Source organism: Castor canadensis, chromosome 3, assembly GCF_047511655.1.
Source record: "Castor canadensis chromosome 3, mCasCan1.hap1v2, whole genome shotgun sequence".
In the NCBI taxonomy this organism is placed as follows: Eukaryota; Metazoa; Chordata; class Mammalia; order Rodentia; family Castoridae; genus Castor; species Castor canadensis.
Window position 1 is genome coordinate 20,339,857 of NC_133388.1, and position 18,316 is coordinate 20,358,172.

The 18,316-nt window shown below is 35.2% G+C and overlaps 1 protein-coding gene across 1 annotated transcript; it reads right to left on the reverse strand.

Moving 5' to 3' along the window:
* Positions 1-1,208: 1,208 nt before the first annotated feature.
* Gpr65 (G protein-coupled receptor 65) lies at positions 1,209-10,222 on the reverse strand. Its single transcript, XM_020185890.2, has 2 exons — positions 10,144-10,222; positions 1,209-4,915 (listed from the first exon to the last, which is right to left on the reverse strand). The coding sequence occupies exon 2, from the start codon at positions 4,448-4,450 to the stop codon at positions 3,386-3,388; it is 1,065 nt and encodes a 354-aa protein (XP_020041479.1). The 5' UTR covers positions 4,451-4,915; positions 10,144-10,222; the 3' UTR covers positions 1,209-3,385.
* Between the last annotated feature and the right edge of the window lie 8,094 nt (positions 10,223-18,316).

Below are 18,316 nucleotides of genomic sequence, written 5' to 3' on the forward strand. Positions count from 1 at the left end.
GTCTTACCAATGAGCCCTGTGCCCTACGATGTTCAAGGAGGTAGCAAAGAAACACTGGGATTCAAGGAGCCACTGAAAACTTAGGCAATGTCACTGTCATTGGTAACTGATAGAGACCTTAAAACAAGAGCCTTCGCACATTTTCTTAGCATTATGTAAACCTCTCGACTCTGGTGTGAACCCAAAAGAGGAAGCCATCGCAACGATTACTGAGCTGGAATTTCCTGTAACTTGGTGGCATGTGATCTGGAAGTTACAATGAAGTCAACAAGGAAAACACGGCAATACTTTTTGTAGCATTGACTCTTCTACAGTGATCCCTACAACAAATTAAGTCAATTTATGAATATCTTACTAAAAATTTTGGGGGCGGGGGGTTTGAAACATCTCAAATTCATTTCTCATGAGTTAGGATGATGATTGGAATGTAGCATTAGTAATGTCTCTTTCTACTTTATAAAATGTAATCACTACTGGTAAAGGCGCTCCTAAAGGGAAACTCTTTCTCTTTAATCCTATTTTTTAAATATAATGTTAAAAAATTTCAGCCCAAAATACAAGTAACCCAAGGGTTTCAGAAATCAAGCCCTGACATTATTGAAAGTACATCATTCTTAGTGCATTCCATTAATTAACATATTCTTTGTTCATTCAAAAAATAATTGTGTTCACTAGTGACAATGCACTTGAGAATTATCCTTTGGGGGTCAGAACAAGAGTTGTTTCCAGATTTCCAGTCAAGGTTTCTAAGTTAAATTATTTGTGAGTACCACTAATTCGGTCTTAGTGGAAGGGCTGAAAATTTTAGATTTTAGGGTAATTCTGAAAAGAATTCTTTGAGATGGATGTTTACAAGTTCAATCAACTGTCCAAGATCTTTCAATAAAAGGATGAGATTTAAAGTTAATATTTTCATAGCACTGGGTAGTTATTATTGAGTAAGTTTTCTTGATTATATTGGATTTGAAATAGCACACATTTCCTAGATAACGAAATTTGCATTTTTATTCTAAAGCTGGCAATGACCAACACAGAGACTTCCTTAGCTCATTCTTCTATTGCTGTGTACATATGGCTTGCTTTTTAAATGCTAATTGCAACATTATTTGATGAATTGTAACCTACTTTTTAATGTGTGAAAATCCAGTGGTGCTTCATAAAACGACTTTAGAAAAGTATAAACAGAAGAAAAACAGATTACAGGCCATTATATGTTTAATGATATGCAAATGCTATTAAATTAGAACATGATTGTATTACGTTCATTGGTGAAGAATTGATTTCAACAATTCAAAATAACAGATGTAATTTTTTATGCTGATATCAAACAATAACAAATTAGAAATTAAAAATACATACATTGAATTACATCTTGACTTTCACAGTTATTAATTCTTTAAGAGCAGACAAAAAGACAAACTGCTTTTAACTTAAATGTTTTACACTTTTTTATATAAGAGATGCTTTCTTCTATGGGTTATAGAATAACTTAAATTAAGATAAATCTTCAGGGCTATTGTCACAATATAGGAGAAATTACACAATTTAGCCTATGTTCTGTCACATGTGAACTGACTGATTTTAACTAGCTTGGAGAAAAAAGAACTGAGATGACATTTGGAGTTTAAAAAAAGAAAGAAAGAAAACCTAGACCACCCTTAGTTCTTTGGGAGTGGAGTGAGCAGGGAACTGCAAAGCTCTGTAACAGTACCTTACCGCCACCTAGTGGCCACAAACAAGACACCCTGCATGCTATTTTCTTGGCCAGCAACAAGTGATGTAGCAAGAAAAATCTTACGAAAATCTTAATCCCCACATCACTTCTTCACCCCAATCTGATTTACTTTTGTCACGGTTTCCTAATTTTTTTCAGCTAATCTAATAACACAAATTTTAGTGTGTGTTAGAAACAAAGAATAAAAGAGATAATAGTGCTCAAGTATCTTTTTTAAAAAGTTGAATTGAATCAGGTATTTGAATAAAGAATGCTTTAAAAACATATCTTGCTTTATTATAAATTAAATATTTATTACTCGCCCCCCCCCAGAAGTGTCTACCCAGCAAATGTAGATAAACATCTCTGTCAGAACTAATTTTTTCCGGAAGAGTACAGCAATGAAAAATGTACATAGATGTTTTCTTATCACAACTCCCTTGGCAGCCACTTCAAAAGGGAAAGAAGGAAGGAAGAACAGGGATGGAAAATTTAAAAAGTGTCTGTCCCAGCTGCTAAATTAGTACAGAAGAAAATGAAAAAAACCTCAGATGGTGCATTACTTCAATTTTAGGAAATAATGGGTGTTCTACTAGTTGGTACTAAACACCTTATGAAATAGTACAAGCATATACTAAAAAAGACCGTAGGAATCTTTGGTGTTTTCTTTGTTGTGTGAGATGGAGAAAATTATTTGTGTCTATAAGTATGTTTTCTTTGTTGTTGTTTCTGTTTGAGGAAATTTTCTGGTTCCATGGCAGGGTCACCTGATAGACAAAGAAGTCCATTATCACAAAAGCCTTCTTGGGTCAGGATGCTACAGCAGTAATTGTGTTGCTGTACCAACCTGCTGATGGGTTTAACTGGAAAAGAACCTGGATGACAGAATGATGACTACTGTAATTATTGGGGAAAAGAAGCAAGATGAAAGTTCTACAAAAGGAAATGGCCACATGTTCTGTATCACAAATTGTATTTTTAAATCAATACTTCCCAACTAAAAATAAATGAATAAAGTTAACAAAGTCAACAAGGGCAATTGACAAATAATTATTTATTTGATATCCTTTGGAGTAATAGATATCTCCAAAAGATCTCCAAAAGGGATCTTTGGAGATCCAATAGATATCTTTTGGAGATATCTATTACTGGAGAGACCTGTTAGCCTAGCTTGAAAGAGAAAATGAATAAGTCAGTTTTAAAAGACTTGCTGCTACCAGGGAGATAATATTATATAATTTGGACAATATAAGATGGTTATTTTTAAATGTCTTTTAAGCTCCCCTTCATCCATAAAGATGCCCCAGACTAGATAGAGAAATGGAGGCTTTAAAAAATATGCATTTAAGGTAGTCTCTTTTCTGGCTCTGCAAAGTGAGTATTTTTGAGTTCACTAACTAAAAAAGAACATTCTGAATAAGAAAATGTAAAGTCAAAAATGTAAACAAATTAAAACTGGTATCTACCCATATGTTGAAGTCCATAGCTTGTGTCTCCTAAGAAATGTGAGCACTTAGGAGTGGGCACAATTGAGAAAGTCCCATAGCTTCACTGATACATTTCATTTCACAAAAGTCAAGGGGGAAATTGTACAATGTACTTTGAAAATATTTCCATTGGACAGGTTCAAAATACTCAGCAAACACAGCCCTTTTTCAAATGTAATTTTGATTATATAATATCATGTACCTTACTCTCTCTCCTATCTCCCCCCAATTCTCTGTTCTCTTCCAGGACCTCTAATTCCACAGTATCCCTTGTAGACACAGAAAGTATGCGTTTCCTTTCTCTTTGTGATCTGTTATGTTTCCCAACACAGAACTTTAATATATTCCACATATCAGATCTTCCCGTTTCCGTTACAAAACAGTACAGAATTGGATCTGCCACACAGTTTAAACTTGTTAATGCCACTGTGATTCTATACATTGTGTATGTCTGCTTCCCAGACTTGTGGTTGTCAAAGTTGATCTCCCGCTCTAAAATGCAACGAATCAGCACCAGCACATGAAAGGGAGTAAAGCAGAGGATGAAAGTCAACGTGATGCTAACAAGCAGCTTTATGATTCTTACTTTTTCACTGCTTTCTGTGGCTTGATTATGCCGTACAGCTTGGTAGACTTTGAGGTTGCAAATCATGATGATGCACAAAGGTACTGCATAGCCTGTACACGTCCTAAACAGGTTGAGGTTGATTTGCCATTTCTCCAAAGGGTACTTGTCATAACATAGAGTGAAATTAGACTTCTCGGCATCACAATATTCAATAGTTGTCTCGTCTTCCCACAAAATGACAGCATTAAAGATGGATTCTAATACCCAGATACACAGGCTGACTATGAATGCAAATCTTCTTGTCCTTAGAAAAGAAAACTTCAAAGGGTAGACAACTGCTAAGTAGCGATCTATGGCGATGCAGGTGAGGAATGCCGTGCTGCTGTAAAAGTTCATGTATGTCAAGAAAGCACTCCCTTTGCACAAAGCAGAAGAGAATGTCCAGTTGTCTTTGTTCCATGTGTAATCAATCCACAGAGGCAGGGTGAATGCATATAGCAAATCTGACAATGATAAACTGAAGAGGTAAATTCCTAGCTCATTTTCCTTCTTTGCTTGCAGAAAGGACACACATAGAGATCCAATATTGGCTGGGACACTGACTACAATCACAAATATGTAAACAACTGGAAACAAATAGTGGTCCAGTTCGTGCTGTTCTTCAATACATGTGCTGTTCATGGCTTCTTCTTAATGGTGGCAATTACATTAGTTCTTACAGGGTAAACAGGAAAATAAGTCTTGCCTTGTTAGGGCTTTTCAACATCAAATTCTCTTTTACTAACTAAGATTCCCCTCCAATGTTTCTTTGGTTTGTAATGTTGTAGTCAATCCATCAGTGCTGTTTAATGGTGGGTGTAGATCAATTTTCATACAGATAATCAATTGGTGGAAGTGAGAATCTAGGCTCCTGGAAGTAAGCTAAAGTGGTCAGTTGAATTTAATGAACAGAAATCCACATGTTCATTATCAAAGACTGCTGAGAAAAAACTCTCCAGGGTCAGCTGGGGCATCCCTTACCTTCCGTGGAGTGTTGTACCAAGTTTTCTTCTTCAATCTCATAGGAGATAACGGATTAGTGAAAGTATGAATATATGAGGCTTTATGTTCACAAAGATTGATACTGCTTTTTAATATGCCCTGTATCTGTAATGAAAGATGAACTAGATTCAGACATTTATAAGTTATAGAACCTCACCACAATGATTTTGAAGCAATCTTCTTTCATTTATTGAAGACATTGAAAACACTTTAAATTACAATTACAAAATACAATGAAGGTATTTAAAATGGAAAAATTATTTAACTGACTTTAGTAAATAAAATCAAGCTGAGACATTTTACCTATTTCAAATAAGAATTGCCCAAGAGATGCTAGCTTAGAGAGAATTGTATTTCTCACCAGATATGACTTAGCAACTGAAAGTAAAGTTAAAAAGCCATTTGAGAAGTTAAAGAAAGAAAATTCAATTATTTGTGATCAGTAAATGCTTTATTTTTTGTTGTGCTGGGGATTGAGTAAATGTTTTTGAGAGTCTAATAAACTACAGAGTTATATAATTTCAAAATTTTAATTTTCTATAAAATATTAATTATTTTCATGGGTATAAGGCACTTTCAAAATCACCTTATTATCCAAAAATATTTTCATAAGAAATATGATAAAATTGAATTTTAAACTATAGCAGCTTATTGAGCTTTAACACAGAGACAACTCTACCTTTTCTGTTTGTCCTTTTGTTTCTTCTGTGGAATAACTCACTTTGTCTTTCTCATACTTTCATAAATGAAAGGCTAGAACTTTCTCACTTCTGGATAAAATTTTCATGAACATCAATTTTTGTCTTTAGACCTGGCTATTTATTAAGTCTGTTCCTTTTTTTTTAAGATGTGATGTCATAGATTCACACAAGAATAGAATATCCCTCCTTCTCTCCATCTCAGGCTAGAGAAATACTTCCGCATTCCTTTTTGAGGTGATTTATCTGTTGGGGATCATCGGAGACAGCTTTGCAGAGACATTGTGCAGGGCATCAGAACCACTGTCTTCCAAGTGTCAACGAGTCCCAGCACAAGAGGACCAGTCCTCACAAGACAGGAGGATTCTGCTATCATCCAGAGTATATCTCACTCTTGAAACAAAATGTAGAACCAAAACTCCCAAGACCTTCGAGTTTTATCACACTTAAAGATATGAATAAAACATGAAAAATCAACCTTCTAAAGAAATAGGGAAGCTTCTAGAGAGGAAACTGTGAGAGAAAAAGGAAGGGGGAACTGGGAAGATGGAAGTGAGTAGGAAAGCTGTGGGTATTCTGGAGGCATATCTAGGTCTGGAGGAAATGAGGCACAAAGCTAGACCTATGCAGAGAGGAAGGGGTCCTCCACTATCTCACACCCATTGAGATCCAGGAGCCTCTTCCTTCTGGGAAGGAGAGAACCAGAAGATGACAAAACAGTAAACTCCACAGATATTTGCAGATCACAGAGAAAAGCTGGCAAATTCTGTACTCCAACATGGTTTCTGTGAGTAGCTATACTAAGAAAATTCTTCTGTGAGTATTCATGGTCTCTGGCAGACCCTCATTTGGAATGGGATCTGAGTTTGCATTTGGAATGGGATCTGAGTCCTGCAAACTTAAGGGCAACTTGTGTGCTTAATTTTATCAGTCATCAAGGAAACACACTAAAACCACAATGAGATACCACCACACCCCAAAAGAATACATAAATGGAAGAAACACAGAAAATACCAGGTGTTGGTGAGGTTGTAGAATACCTAGGCTTGTATATACTGTCAGTTGAAAAACTATTTGGAACTTAACGCATACCATTTCTAGATATATGTTCCATGTAAATACATACATGTGCTTATTTAAAAAGGTACTAAAATTAGGATGTGCACAGTAGCATGATTTGTAATAACCCCCAACTGAAATGTCCATATCAGTAGAATAGATAAGTAAATTATGGGACATTAAATAATTAAAATCTACACCCCAATGAAAATGAACAAATTTTTCCTATATGCAATAATATAGTTGAAGTTCACAAACATAATGCTGAGTGATAGAAAGGTGCTAGAAGTGTATGAATTATATGATAAAATCCAGGCAAGGTTAATCTATGCTGTTCAGAGTCAGATCAGTTTATGCCTTTGGGGAGGATCCAGGTAATGCTGAAAGAGGAGTGAGGGGGACTTCTGAGGGTTTAAGAGTGTTCTGTTTATTGCTATGGGTGCTGGTTTAATGAGTATGTCCAGTTTGTAAAAATTCATCAAGCTGTATAACTTCCATGAGTATGCTTCATTTGTACAGCTTTACTAAGCTGTATACTTAAGATATGTGCGTTTGTTTTCATAAATATTATAACTAGAAAGTTAAAAAGTGGAATCAAAGACTGTGTGAGTTGGGGTGTAAAGCATCCTGACAAACAGCATCTGTTTGACTTGCAGATGTAAGCATACATGCCTTCCTAAGAAACACGATTTTATTTCTTCCTTCTTAAATAAAAAGCAATTTGTAAAAACAACATAATAAATAATTTAACTATGGAGATACATTCACCAAAAATAAAAGCTTACTATCTAAAAATAAATTCCGTGTACCTGGAAGAAGTAAACATAAATCTGCCCTTGAGGAAGACTTCCTCAACCTAGACTCCAAAGAATCCCACAGATAGATTCCTAACAAATATGACTTCATTAAAGCACACAGATGTTCATGCATACGGCACACATACACACACAGGTGCACACGCATGTGCTCACACATGCACACACACAGAAATAAACTACAACATGGGAGATTGAGTGAAATAAGAAAGAACAGAACTATATCCACAAAAGCATTTGAGATAAATGTGTAACACAAAAGAAGTGTCTGTAATATGTTTAAGGAAATAAAAAGGGGAATTAGAGCTCAGAAGGAAAGGGCAAGAGAACACAAAAAATAAGACCAAGCATATCTGAACTCACCAAAATCTGTTCAAAAATGGGGGAGAAGAGGGATAGGGAAAAGAAAGAGCAACAGAGGGGGCTAATCTGATCAAAGTACAATATACACATTATGAAAATCCCATGGTGAAATCCTTTTGTACAATTAATATACATTAATAAAAATTTAAGGAGATTTAAAAATAAAAGATTGAAATACACCTAGAAATTTAAAAATGTAATAATTTAAAATTTAAAGTCAACCAACTGTTTAGATCTAGCTGAGGAGAGAATTAGTATATTGTAATATAGAACTGAAGAAATAAGACAAAATCATCAGTGTTGAGGATATGGGAAAATACCACAGAGACATGGAGAATAAAGTGAAAAGGTCAGCACATGAATACTGGAATTCTATAAAGGTAGAAAAGAGATAGTAAGGAAGAGGCAATGTTTAGAAAGATAATGGCTGAGTGCTTTCTAGAACTGATGAGGACTTAAAACCCTCACATTTATGAAGTTTAGCAAGTCCCAGATGGGATAAAAACCAAACTAAAATGGAAATCTATGCTTAGACACATTGCAATCAAACTGCAGATCACCAAAGACTAAGGGGAGAAAAAGGATAGAGACAAAATGGATTACTTACAAGGATCATCTTAGAATTGAGAAAAGTCTTACCACCAAGCAGAAGACAGAGGATTAATATTGTTGAATTGCTAAGAAAATATCTCATCCTATAATTGTATTCCAACAGAACTAAGCTGCAAGGACCAGAGCAAAAATTAAACATTTTCAAGTAAACTACTACAGGGAAAATTTGCTCCCAAATTCTTGGCTTAAGAAAATTCTAAAAGATATAACTGAAAAGGAAAATGTCCCTGAAATAAAACCTGAGGTGCACAAGGGATTGAGTAAGCCTCTAAGGTTGGGTGGAGTCCTTTGATGAATGGTCAGCATCATGTCTATACTACATATCTGGGAGAGAACACGTGGACAGTGAAAATAACCTTCCTTGGAACTAGGACCAGGCAATAGGTACCTCTTCCTCTTTTGTCAGTGTCCCTCAATAGATAGGCTTTTTTTTTCTCTAAAGGAAAAGTAAGATGGAAAAAATTACTTTAAGAAGATTTTTTAAAGTTCTCAATGGAATGAATTTCTTTAGCTATAAAAAGCATTTCCTGCCTTGCCGAAAGCAACCACAAGACAGAATAATTTGATGAAGCAGATACTGGTCTCTTCTCTGTTGGGTAACAAAGGCAGTGTAAGTTTGTGGTTATGAGCGTGGACATAGTTTTAAACGCTCTCGACCCCTGAGGGATCTGTGACCTGATGTGTTTCTTAAGTTCCAGTTTCCACATGTGTAGATTAGTATCCACATCACAGGGTTGATATGAAGTTTAGATGAGATGAGCCATCAGGCAAAAACTCTAGCACATGACAAACCTTCACTCTATTTTATCTGGTCCAATTGCTTCAATGACAGCATCAGTACTCTGTAGTATCCTCTATCTGTCCCTACGTTTCCTGGAAGGAGATCATCTTTAACCATCTGGCCAGAGCACTCAGTGTGGTTTGCACAGTAACACTTCACATGTGATACTAAGCATCACAGATAGCACTTGTCAATTTAATGGGTATGGATCTGAAATTTCAATGGCATACATAATTCTTATTATTCATACATCTTTTCAAATATTATTTTGTGTACTTTAATTTTGAGAAAATTGTTTGTAGAACCATCACTGAGAAATCTGGATGTTTTTTATTTCTATTGTAATTTTTAACAAGTGCCAAAAAAGACAGTCTATATTATATTAAAGCATATTTATTCTTAACCAGCTCAAAAAATATACAAATCATTGATGACAATAGCCAAAGGAAGCTGTTTCCTTACTATGTTCTAAAAAATGCTTGCTTTCGTTTATAAGTTTACTAGCTACTTATTAATACTCTACTATGTTTCAGTCACTGCAATCATTACTTATTAACAAATAATTATAATTGATGCTGATTAATACTGAAACATTTTTTCCAAACTCCAAACATTTTTTTTGATGGATATAAAAAATATTACTAGACCATTGTATGGATGAGGAAACGGTGCCAGATACCTCTGTGGCTGGGAGATGTTAGGTTTCTTTTTAGATAATGCTGTTTGCCAATACATTGTTTCTTAAAAGGGACTTGAAGCACAAGCATCCTCCTTCTTTATATTTATAGTTTTACCAAACTAGTTCTAAATGTTGACATCCTTTTACCACTGTTCAAATTGGAGGAAACCATGTGTCTTCCTCATTTCTCTCTCTCTTACAAGGTTTTGTTTCACTACATTTACACAGCCTAAACCAGAAAAAAATATTGCGATCTTTATGAATAATCATCTCAAAGTATGTTATCTACTTTAAAATCTTATTCTAGTTTTTAATCTTATACTTACCCCTGTTTCTTGTAGTGTAGCTTTTGTCAACTGAGGAGCCTGATAAATCTGCTTGCATCAAGAAGAGAAACCAGCACTGTGAGGGGGGCAGGAAATTGCACTCATATTTCGTCATAAACCAATAAAGAAGCCGAATGTTAATGGGAAGGCTTACATTATCCAAGTTTGAACAAAAGAAGTCTCTTAAGTGCTTTAAAAGATCTTTTTATTTGTTATCTACTGTAGTATAGTTTTTGTAACTCATTTTTCTCTTTACATCTTAATTACAAATATATTTTGACATTATGTATGCTTTACTTAATAGATCATGTACTAGATCTTTCATTCAGTTGTTCATTTGTTCATTTTGTCAATACAAATATCTATTACATTTTTAGGGCACTGTGCTATTACCCAAAGAGGAATGTATCACCAAGTGAAGGAGAATTGTTCAATAATGAGTAAGATGAACTAGTAACATGGATAAATACTCCAAGAGATGAACAAAAATGTAGGATGACTCATTTTCATATGTGAAATAGGAGAGGTTGTTGTAGATCAAGTCATGGCCAACAATTTCCCAGGAAGAAGAATGAAGAGGAAGAATGGAGGTTGGTTGATTAAGGGTGGATGTTGTGTGGTTCGATGGCAATAATGGGGGTGGAGCATGGGGAGGTTAAGTGACCGATTTTTTCAAGTCTGTTGTTTTTTCTTTTGAGGGACTGATGGAATTAGAGCCATAGTATTTGATTGCAGAACCATTTTTAAAAATTCTCCTCTGAGAATAGAAAACATTGCTAAAACCAGTTGAATTATCTGGTTTAGGCAAATAGTTGTATGAAACTTGAAAACTCATTTGAGAATGATATAGATTGTTATTTTACAAGCTCAAGTAATAATTCAACAAGTTTAAAGTTATTGCCAAGTCTATAAGTGGTCTAACAATGAAGTGAAAGTAACTCCTAGAACTTCCTACTTTGAGATATAAAAAAGTTAGACATTTTTCAACCTTGTCCTTACCAACTTTTATTAAAAATTAGAAAGAGAATATTACTTTATAAAGATGGAATTGATTTGGGATGGAAATTTTTAACTTAATTTTAGACTATAATCAAGATATACTAAGTCTATGTTTGTAAAAGAAAAGTAATTTCTATTGGTGGAGTTTTTTTCTACCCAGGGATAGAAAAGGTGACTTTTCTTTTTTCTTTTTAAATGATATTCATTAATATCATGTAGCTACATTGGGTCCACATTTTAAAAATTTTATAATTTTTGCACTTACTTACATGTGTATACATTACCTGGGCTTCCCCCTCCCCACTTCCGGGCAGAATCTATTCTCTAATTTCGTAGAAGAAAATACATAAAAGATGATAAAAACATAGTGTTTTGCTAGTTTGAGATAAAGATAGCTATACAGGGAGATTCCTTGTGTTGTTCCCATACATATGTGTATTACAACCTAAATTTAATCAAGACTTTTCATCTTGGAGTTAATCAGGGTATATCAAGATTGTAAACGTTTTTTGAAACTTTCTTTGTAGGTCTTTCATTGAGAATAATAAAAGTAATAATTTTATGAAGTACACAAAAGTTTACAAAGTAAGTTAGCATTTAGTAACTTAGAATTTAGAATACATTGTTTCTGAAATAATAAAAAATTAAAGTGTAGTGTGGAAAATTCATAATAAAGGTGTTAAATCTTTACAAAGTGAAAGCAGCTATTTCAGTTTTCTCATGGGTGCAATCTAAATATTTTAATTTTTGTTGGGTTTTGCACGTCCGCTTATCTGTGGTTTCTATTCACGGGTGTTTTATGACTCTCACAATCTGTTATTTTACCTAAATAAACTATACTTCTGCTTTTAGGGAAAGAATATTTTCACATCCATTGCAAATATCTATGCATTTTGCTCTTCAAAAAACAAAAAAGGGATGTAGTTAAAGGATACAAGAAATGCAAACAAAATTTCACTTCAGAATAAACAGGAAAAAAATTATGGCCGACTTTATGATAAAACCTTGTGAACTCTACACAATAAGAAATTTACCAACTTTCATGAAATTTGTTTTTTGAGTCCAAAAAATATAGCAGTACCTTATTTTCAATCACAAGGCTATCTAATGAATAGTTGGATATTTCAGAGCTCTGAGAGCCAACATCCAGTTCTGACCTTTTAACAACATAAAGATAAGACAAAGCCGATTAGCAGCTATTGAGATCACTGGTTTTATGGTGTCAGAATTCTTGGCCAGTCAGTTTTCTGGTCTTCTGAGGTCACAAACTGGGCATCCAACATTGGCCAAAGGCAGTGCACATAGGGAACAGGAGAATAGAATATGGATTTGCCTGATTCCAACCTCTCCATGGGGCAGACAGTGCAAGAACTTATTCTCCTGATAAGGGGTTCTTCTTTGTGAGGCCTCATCTGTCTGTTCAACACAGTTTCACTAATAAAATCAGCATCTAAATATGACAGGGTAAGATTGTAAAATGCTGTGGTATTTCCTGAACCTTATTTCTTTATATCCCAGCCCTGACCCTTATACATTCAATTAGTAAGTTTGTCTTTATTGCCTTAAGAGAAGAGATTCTTGGTAGGAAGTAAGAAAAAAAAAAAAAAAAGCAAAGTAAGTTTAGAGTCACAAAAGACGGAAGCCACTAGAAACCCAGGAATATGCTTAGGAAAATTCCTGTTGAAAGTCCAGGCCCCAAGAGCACAGAGGTCTTTCTGCTTGGTAGAAACAGGGCTCTGAGTTGTGAGAGAGGAAGTAATGAGAGCTTAGATGTGGCCAGTACTTGAGAAAGGGGTCCTGCTTCCTGACCACTATATTATCGCTTGCCTGCAGCAATCTCACAGGTGGGAGTGGGTGAAAGATACCCCAGATGAGTTGTGTGATCTAGTGAGTACAGTGTACTTGTAGGGGATGTCCAGCTAGGTGGTAAGACTCAGGGATATGTATACGAGGGACCTGAGACACTTTCATGAATTTCCCCTGTGCCTGCATGGCACAAGTGTTGGAGAATGGTTTCTGGAAGGCCATGGAAGGCCTCAGCCCACTTCATAGCACTTCCAGTCTTACAGCCATCAATGAGGAACAACTCAGGTGAGTCTTACATGAGATAGCTACAGAAGACCAAAAGAATGAGGGTGTCTCCAGAGATGCCAGCATTGAGAGTAACAGCTGCTCTCCAACATTGGCAACATGCAAACTCCTCATATCCTAAATAATATTATGAGTTGAATTATGTCCACCCCAAAATTCATATGTTGAAACCCTAACTTTCAGTACATGAGAATGTGGCTATACTTGGTGATAGGGCCTTTAAAGCAGTGATTAAGTAAAAGTAATACCTTAAGGATGAGGCCCTAATTCAGTCTGACTAGTATCCTTATTAGGAGAAGAAATTAGGTAACCTAGAACAGATGAATAAATTCCTAGACAAATAAACTTACTAAGACTAAATCATGAAGAAATAGGAAATCCAAACAGACCAAAACCAAATAAGTGAAATTGGCAAAGACCTTGATATATCCAGACTTAAATCCCGTAAGTTAAGTTGTCTTCCAGGAAAAGCCTCAGGTTCTTTCACGAATGATCTGTAAGTTGGAACCAGACTTTCAAGAATGGACAGGAGCTGCAGTCAGGTTGTCATGAACTCAAAATTCCCCATGCATACCAAAACTTACCCCCTAAAGAAACATATACCCCTTTTTGTTACAAGCAGATGTATGCCTCTCCCTTCCTATAAATTTCTCCACTACTAATCAGAGAAGCTGATTGAACTTTTTGCTTGTGATTTCTTTGCCAGTCAGCCAAGCAATAAAGATTTTTCTTTTTGAAAAATCCTGGTGCCATAGTATTGATTTCATTGTGTATCAGGCAGAGAACCCTTGCTCAATAACATAAGGAGATGAAATAAAAATAAAAAATCTCCCATCAGAGATGAGCCCAGGATCTGGTGGCTTCACTGTTGAATTCTACCAAACATTTAAAGTACTAATACTAATCCTTTTCAAACTCTTCCAAAAAAATCGAAGAACAGGAAATACTTCCAATTAATTTTATGAAGCCAGCATTACCTTGATACCAAAGCCAGATAAAGACAATAAGAAAAGAAAATTATAGTCCAATATCTCTGATGGACATGGATGCAAAAATCCTCAACAGAGTACTAGCAAGTCAAATTCAACAACAGATTAAAAGGATAATTTACCATGATACAAGTGGGATTTATTCTAGGAATGCAAAGTTAGTTCAGTGACACAAATCTATAAATGTGATAGTCCACATTAACAGAATGAGGGACAAAACCCATCACTTTAAGAGATGCAGACAAAAGTATTAGATAAAATGCAACATCCCTTCATGATAAAAACTTACAACAAACTAAGTATAAAAGGAATGTCTTCAACACATTAAAGACCATATAACAAACTCACAGCTGACATACAGATAAATGGTGAAATTTGAAAGCTTTTCCTCAAAATCAGGAATAAGATAAGGATGTTTACTCTTGCTATTTCTATTTAACATAGTACTATCCAGAGTAACTAGGCAAGAGAAAGAAATAGAAGACATTCAATTGGAAGGGAAGAAGTTAAAATTTCCTTGCTTGCAGATAACTTAATCCTATATATAGAAAACCCTAAAGATTCCACCAAAAATCTATTAGAACTAATAAACAAAAAATTCAGTAAAGCTGCAGAATATAAAATCAATCTACTAAAATCAGTAGTGTTTCTATACACTAATAATGGGCTTTCCAAAAAAAAAAAAGGAATCAAGAGAACAATCCCATGTATAATAGCAATAAATACAATCTCTTTAATAAATAATATTGAAATAACTGGATATTTACATGCAGAAGAATTAAATCACACCCTTTCCACACCATATAAAAATAAACTAAAAAATGAGGTAAGTCTTATGTGAAAGACCTGAAACCACAAAACAACCAGAAGAAAATACTGAGAAAAATCTCCAGGACATTGGAATGGGCAGTAAATTTTTGAGTATGCTAAAAGCAGAGATGGCAAATGTGAAAATAGGTAAATGGGTTGCTTAAGTTAAAAAGCATATGTGCATCCAAGGAAGCAATCAACAGAGTGAAGAGACAATCTCCGGATGGGAGAAAACACTTGGAAGCCATTCATCTAAAATATATAAGGAACTCAACTTGATAATAAGAAAATAACCCAGTTAAAAATGGATGATACACTTAAGTAGACAGTTTCTTTCTTTTTTTTTTTTTTTGCAATACTGTGGTTTGAACTAGGTCTTCCACAGACATTTCTTTAAAAAAGACAAGCAAATGATAAACAGGCACATGAGAAAAACAAAACAAAACAACTCAATGTCACTCACTATTCACCAGGAATATTCAAATTAAGACTGCCTCACATCTGTTATAATACGTGTCATCAAAAAGCGGAACGATAATAAGTGTTGGTAAATATATGGAGAAAAGAAAACCCATGCACAGTATTAACAGGAATGTAAATTAATATGGCCATATGGAAAACTGCATGAATGTTTCTCAAAAAATTAAAAATAGATCACAGGATAGAGCAAACCCACTATTGAGAATCAGTACATCAAAGATATATTTACACTACCACATTCATTGCTTCAATATTCACAGAATCAATCTAACCATCCATCAATGGATGAATTGATTATAAAATGTGGTATATATACACACACATTTTCTAAATCTATTCAGATTTAGAAAAGAAGGGAAGCCTGTCCTCTGTAACAACATAGTTGAACCTGGTGGATACCATAAGCCAGGCATAGAAAGACAAATACCGCAACACCTTCTTGTATGAAGAATTTAAAGAAGTTGAACTCATAAAAGTAGAGGTTAGGATGGTGGGTAACAGGAGCTGGGGCCAGGGATGTTTTTGGGAGATATAATCAATCAAATGATACAAAATTTCAGTTAGATAGGAGGATTAAGTTCAAGAAGACTATTGTATAGCAGGCTGATTACTAAAGGTATTAACAATGTATTATTATATTTTTGGAAAAATGCTGAGAGTAGATTTTAGGTGTTCTCATCACAAAAAATGATGAAGTGTTTGAAACAATTTGTAAGCTAATTGGCCCAATTTAGTCATTCTATAATGTATATATACTGTCATGCCATACATGTGTATATACATTTTATATATATATAATTCTTGTTAATTAATTTAAAACAGAAGAAACTTGGGCATACAAAGAGATACCAGTGTTGCCTGGGCACAGGGGAATGACCGTGAGAGGACATACTGGGAAGGTTGCCATCGACAAGCCAGGGAGAGAGGCCTCTGGAGAAATCAAACCTGCAGATATCTTGCTCTTGGTACTTACAGTCTTCAAAACTGTAAGAAAATGAATTTCTGTTGTTTAAGCTACTCAATTTGTGATGAAGCTCTAGCAAACTAATATCGATATAGAGTGGGTATTCTTTAGGAGTAGACATCAGTGAGTATGCCTAGCCTAAGGCCATATGTACACCATATCTGCTCAGTCTAGTACAGGCAGGAGCCCCTGGCTGTATGTTACCATGGTGTTATTTGCAATGTTGCTAGTCTGAACTCAGATGTGTTGTGTGTATAAAAATACACTCTGAAATCTTTGAAAATTTAGTATTAAAAAGGAACACAAAATAAATTTTTGTATTGATTATATATTACAATGAAATTTTGTATATTTGGGGTTAAATAAAGTATATCATCAAACTTAATCTCATCTGCTTTCTACTTTAATGTGGTACTAGAAAATTTCAAATTATATACGTGTTTTGCATTATTTTTCTGCTGGACAGGATTGTACTAGATGTTAAAAATATATCTTGAGGGCTGGAGATGTAGCTCAGTGGTAAAGCTCTTGCTTAGCATGTGCAAGGCCCTGTGTTCCATCCACAGCACTTCTTACACCCAAAGTTCTCTTGAACTGACTTTGTCTTTTGGCCTAGGACCTGGAAGCTAGGTGAACTCTAAAATTCTTTTAAAAATGGATATTGACAATCCAAAGCAGAGCTTGGATTTGCACATCTCACATGTGCTGCTTAGAAGGACAGAAAACCTTCCCATAGTTCCATTATTTCAGCAAATAATCACTGACAAAAGAACTATAGGTGGTGAAGGCAGTTTTTATAGTAGGAAAATTTCAGACATACAGGTTGAAAATTCTTTGCATTGTAACCTTGTGGATGTACCTGTCAGGGTTCTTTGCTGCAGGCAATGGAAACCATCCATGATACCCTGCACAGAAAATGAATAACTTGGAGATCAATCAGGATATGACACAGGATTGATGCAGAGGCTTCAGAACCAGGGTTGTAACACTGGCCAAAGCCAGAGGACCAAAGGACAGTCAGGTCATTTTGCCTGGGCATTCAGGCTGGGATGATGCTGCTGACCTCACTGTGCTGGGCTCTTGAGCCACCTTTGATGGACCCTGTGTGCTGCTGCCGCCTCCTCTGGATTCTGTCTTGATGTATGTTTGTACAACTGGTTGCCCTGCCAAGGTCAAAGATGCAGATTCAAGGAACTGGCTGAGGGAGCCTGGTCACTGTCAGAGCCTTTATTACTGAGAGCAAGATTGAAACCTGCTCCTTCAATCCTGAAGGAGTCAGACCTGCCTCCCACCAAGACTCTTACCATGGAGGATCAGCCACACTGAATATAAGCTTGAAAGTATAGACCAAAATAAAAAAAACCAAAAGCAAGCAAGCAAGCAAACAAGCAAACAAACTCCCCAAACAAAACCAAAAAAAACCACAAAACCAAACCCCAAAACAACATAAAAACAAGAAAACAAACGGAAATTGCGCACAGTCCTCTTCAATTAAAAAAAAAAAAAGCCTGACCAATATAAAGACGGGAATAACCTATTTTTTCCTGATAAGGGAAGAGAAGTTAAGCAAAAAGTTTTAGTTTTGTTAAACTTGTATGTCATTTATATAGCATGAAGTATGTTATGTGTTGGTTACTCTCTTCCTAAGTGCTGTACGAATAGAACTTGACTGAACTTCGTAGTTTCTATTTCAAAGATGGGTAAACTGAAATCTAAAAAAGTTAAGAATCTTGATTACTAGCTAATAGGTGGTAGGAGCAAGATTTGAGATCAAGCAGTCTAAAGATTCAGGGCCAAATGTGTTAGCACTACACTTTGCTATAGTGGTTTTTAGTTTTAT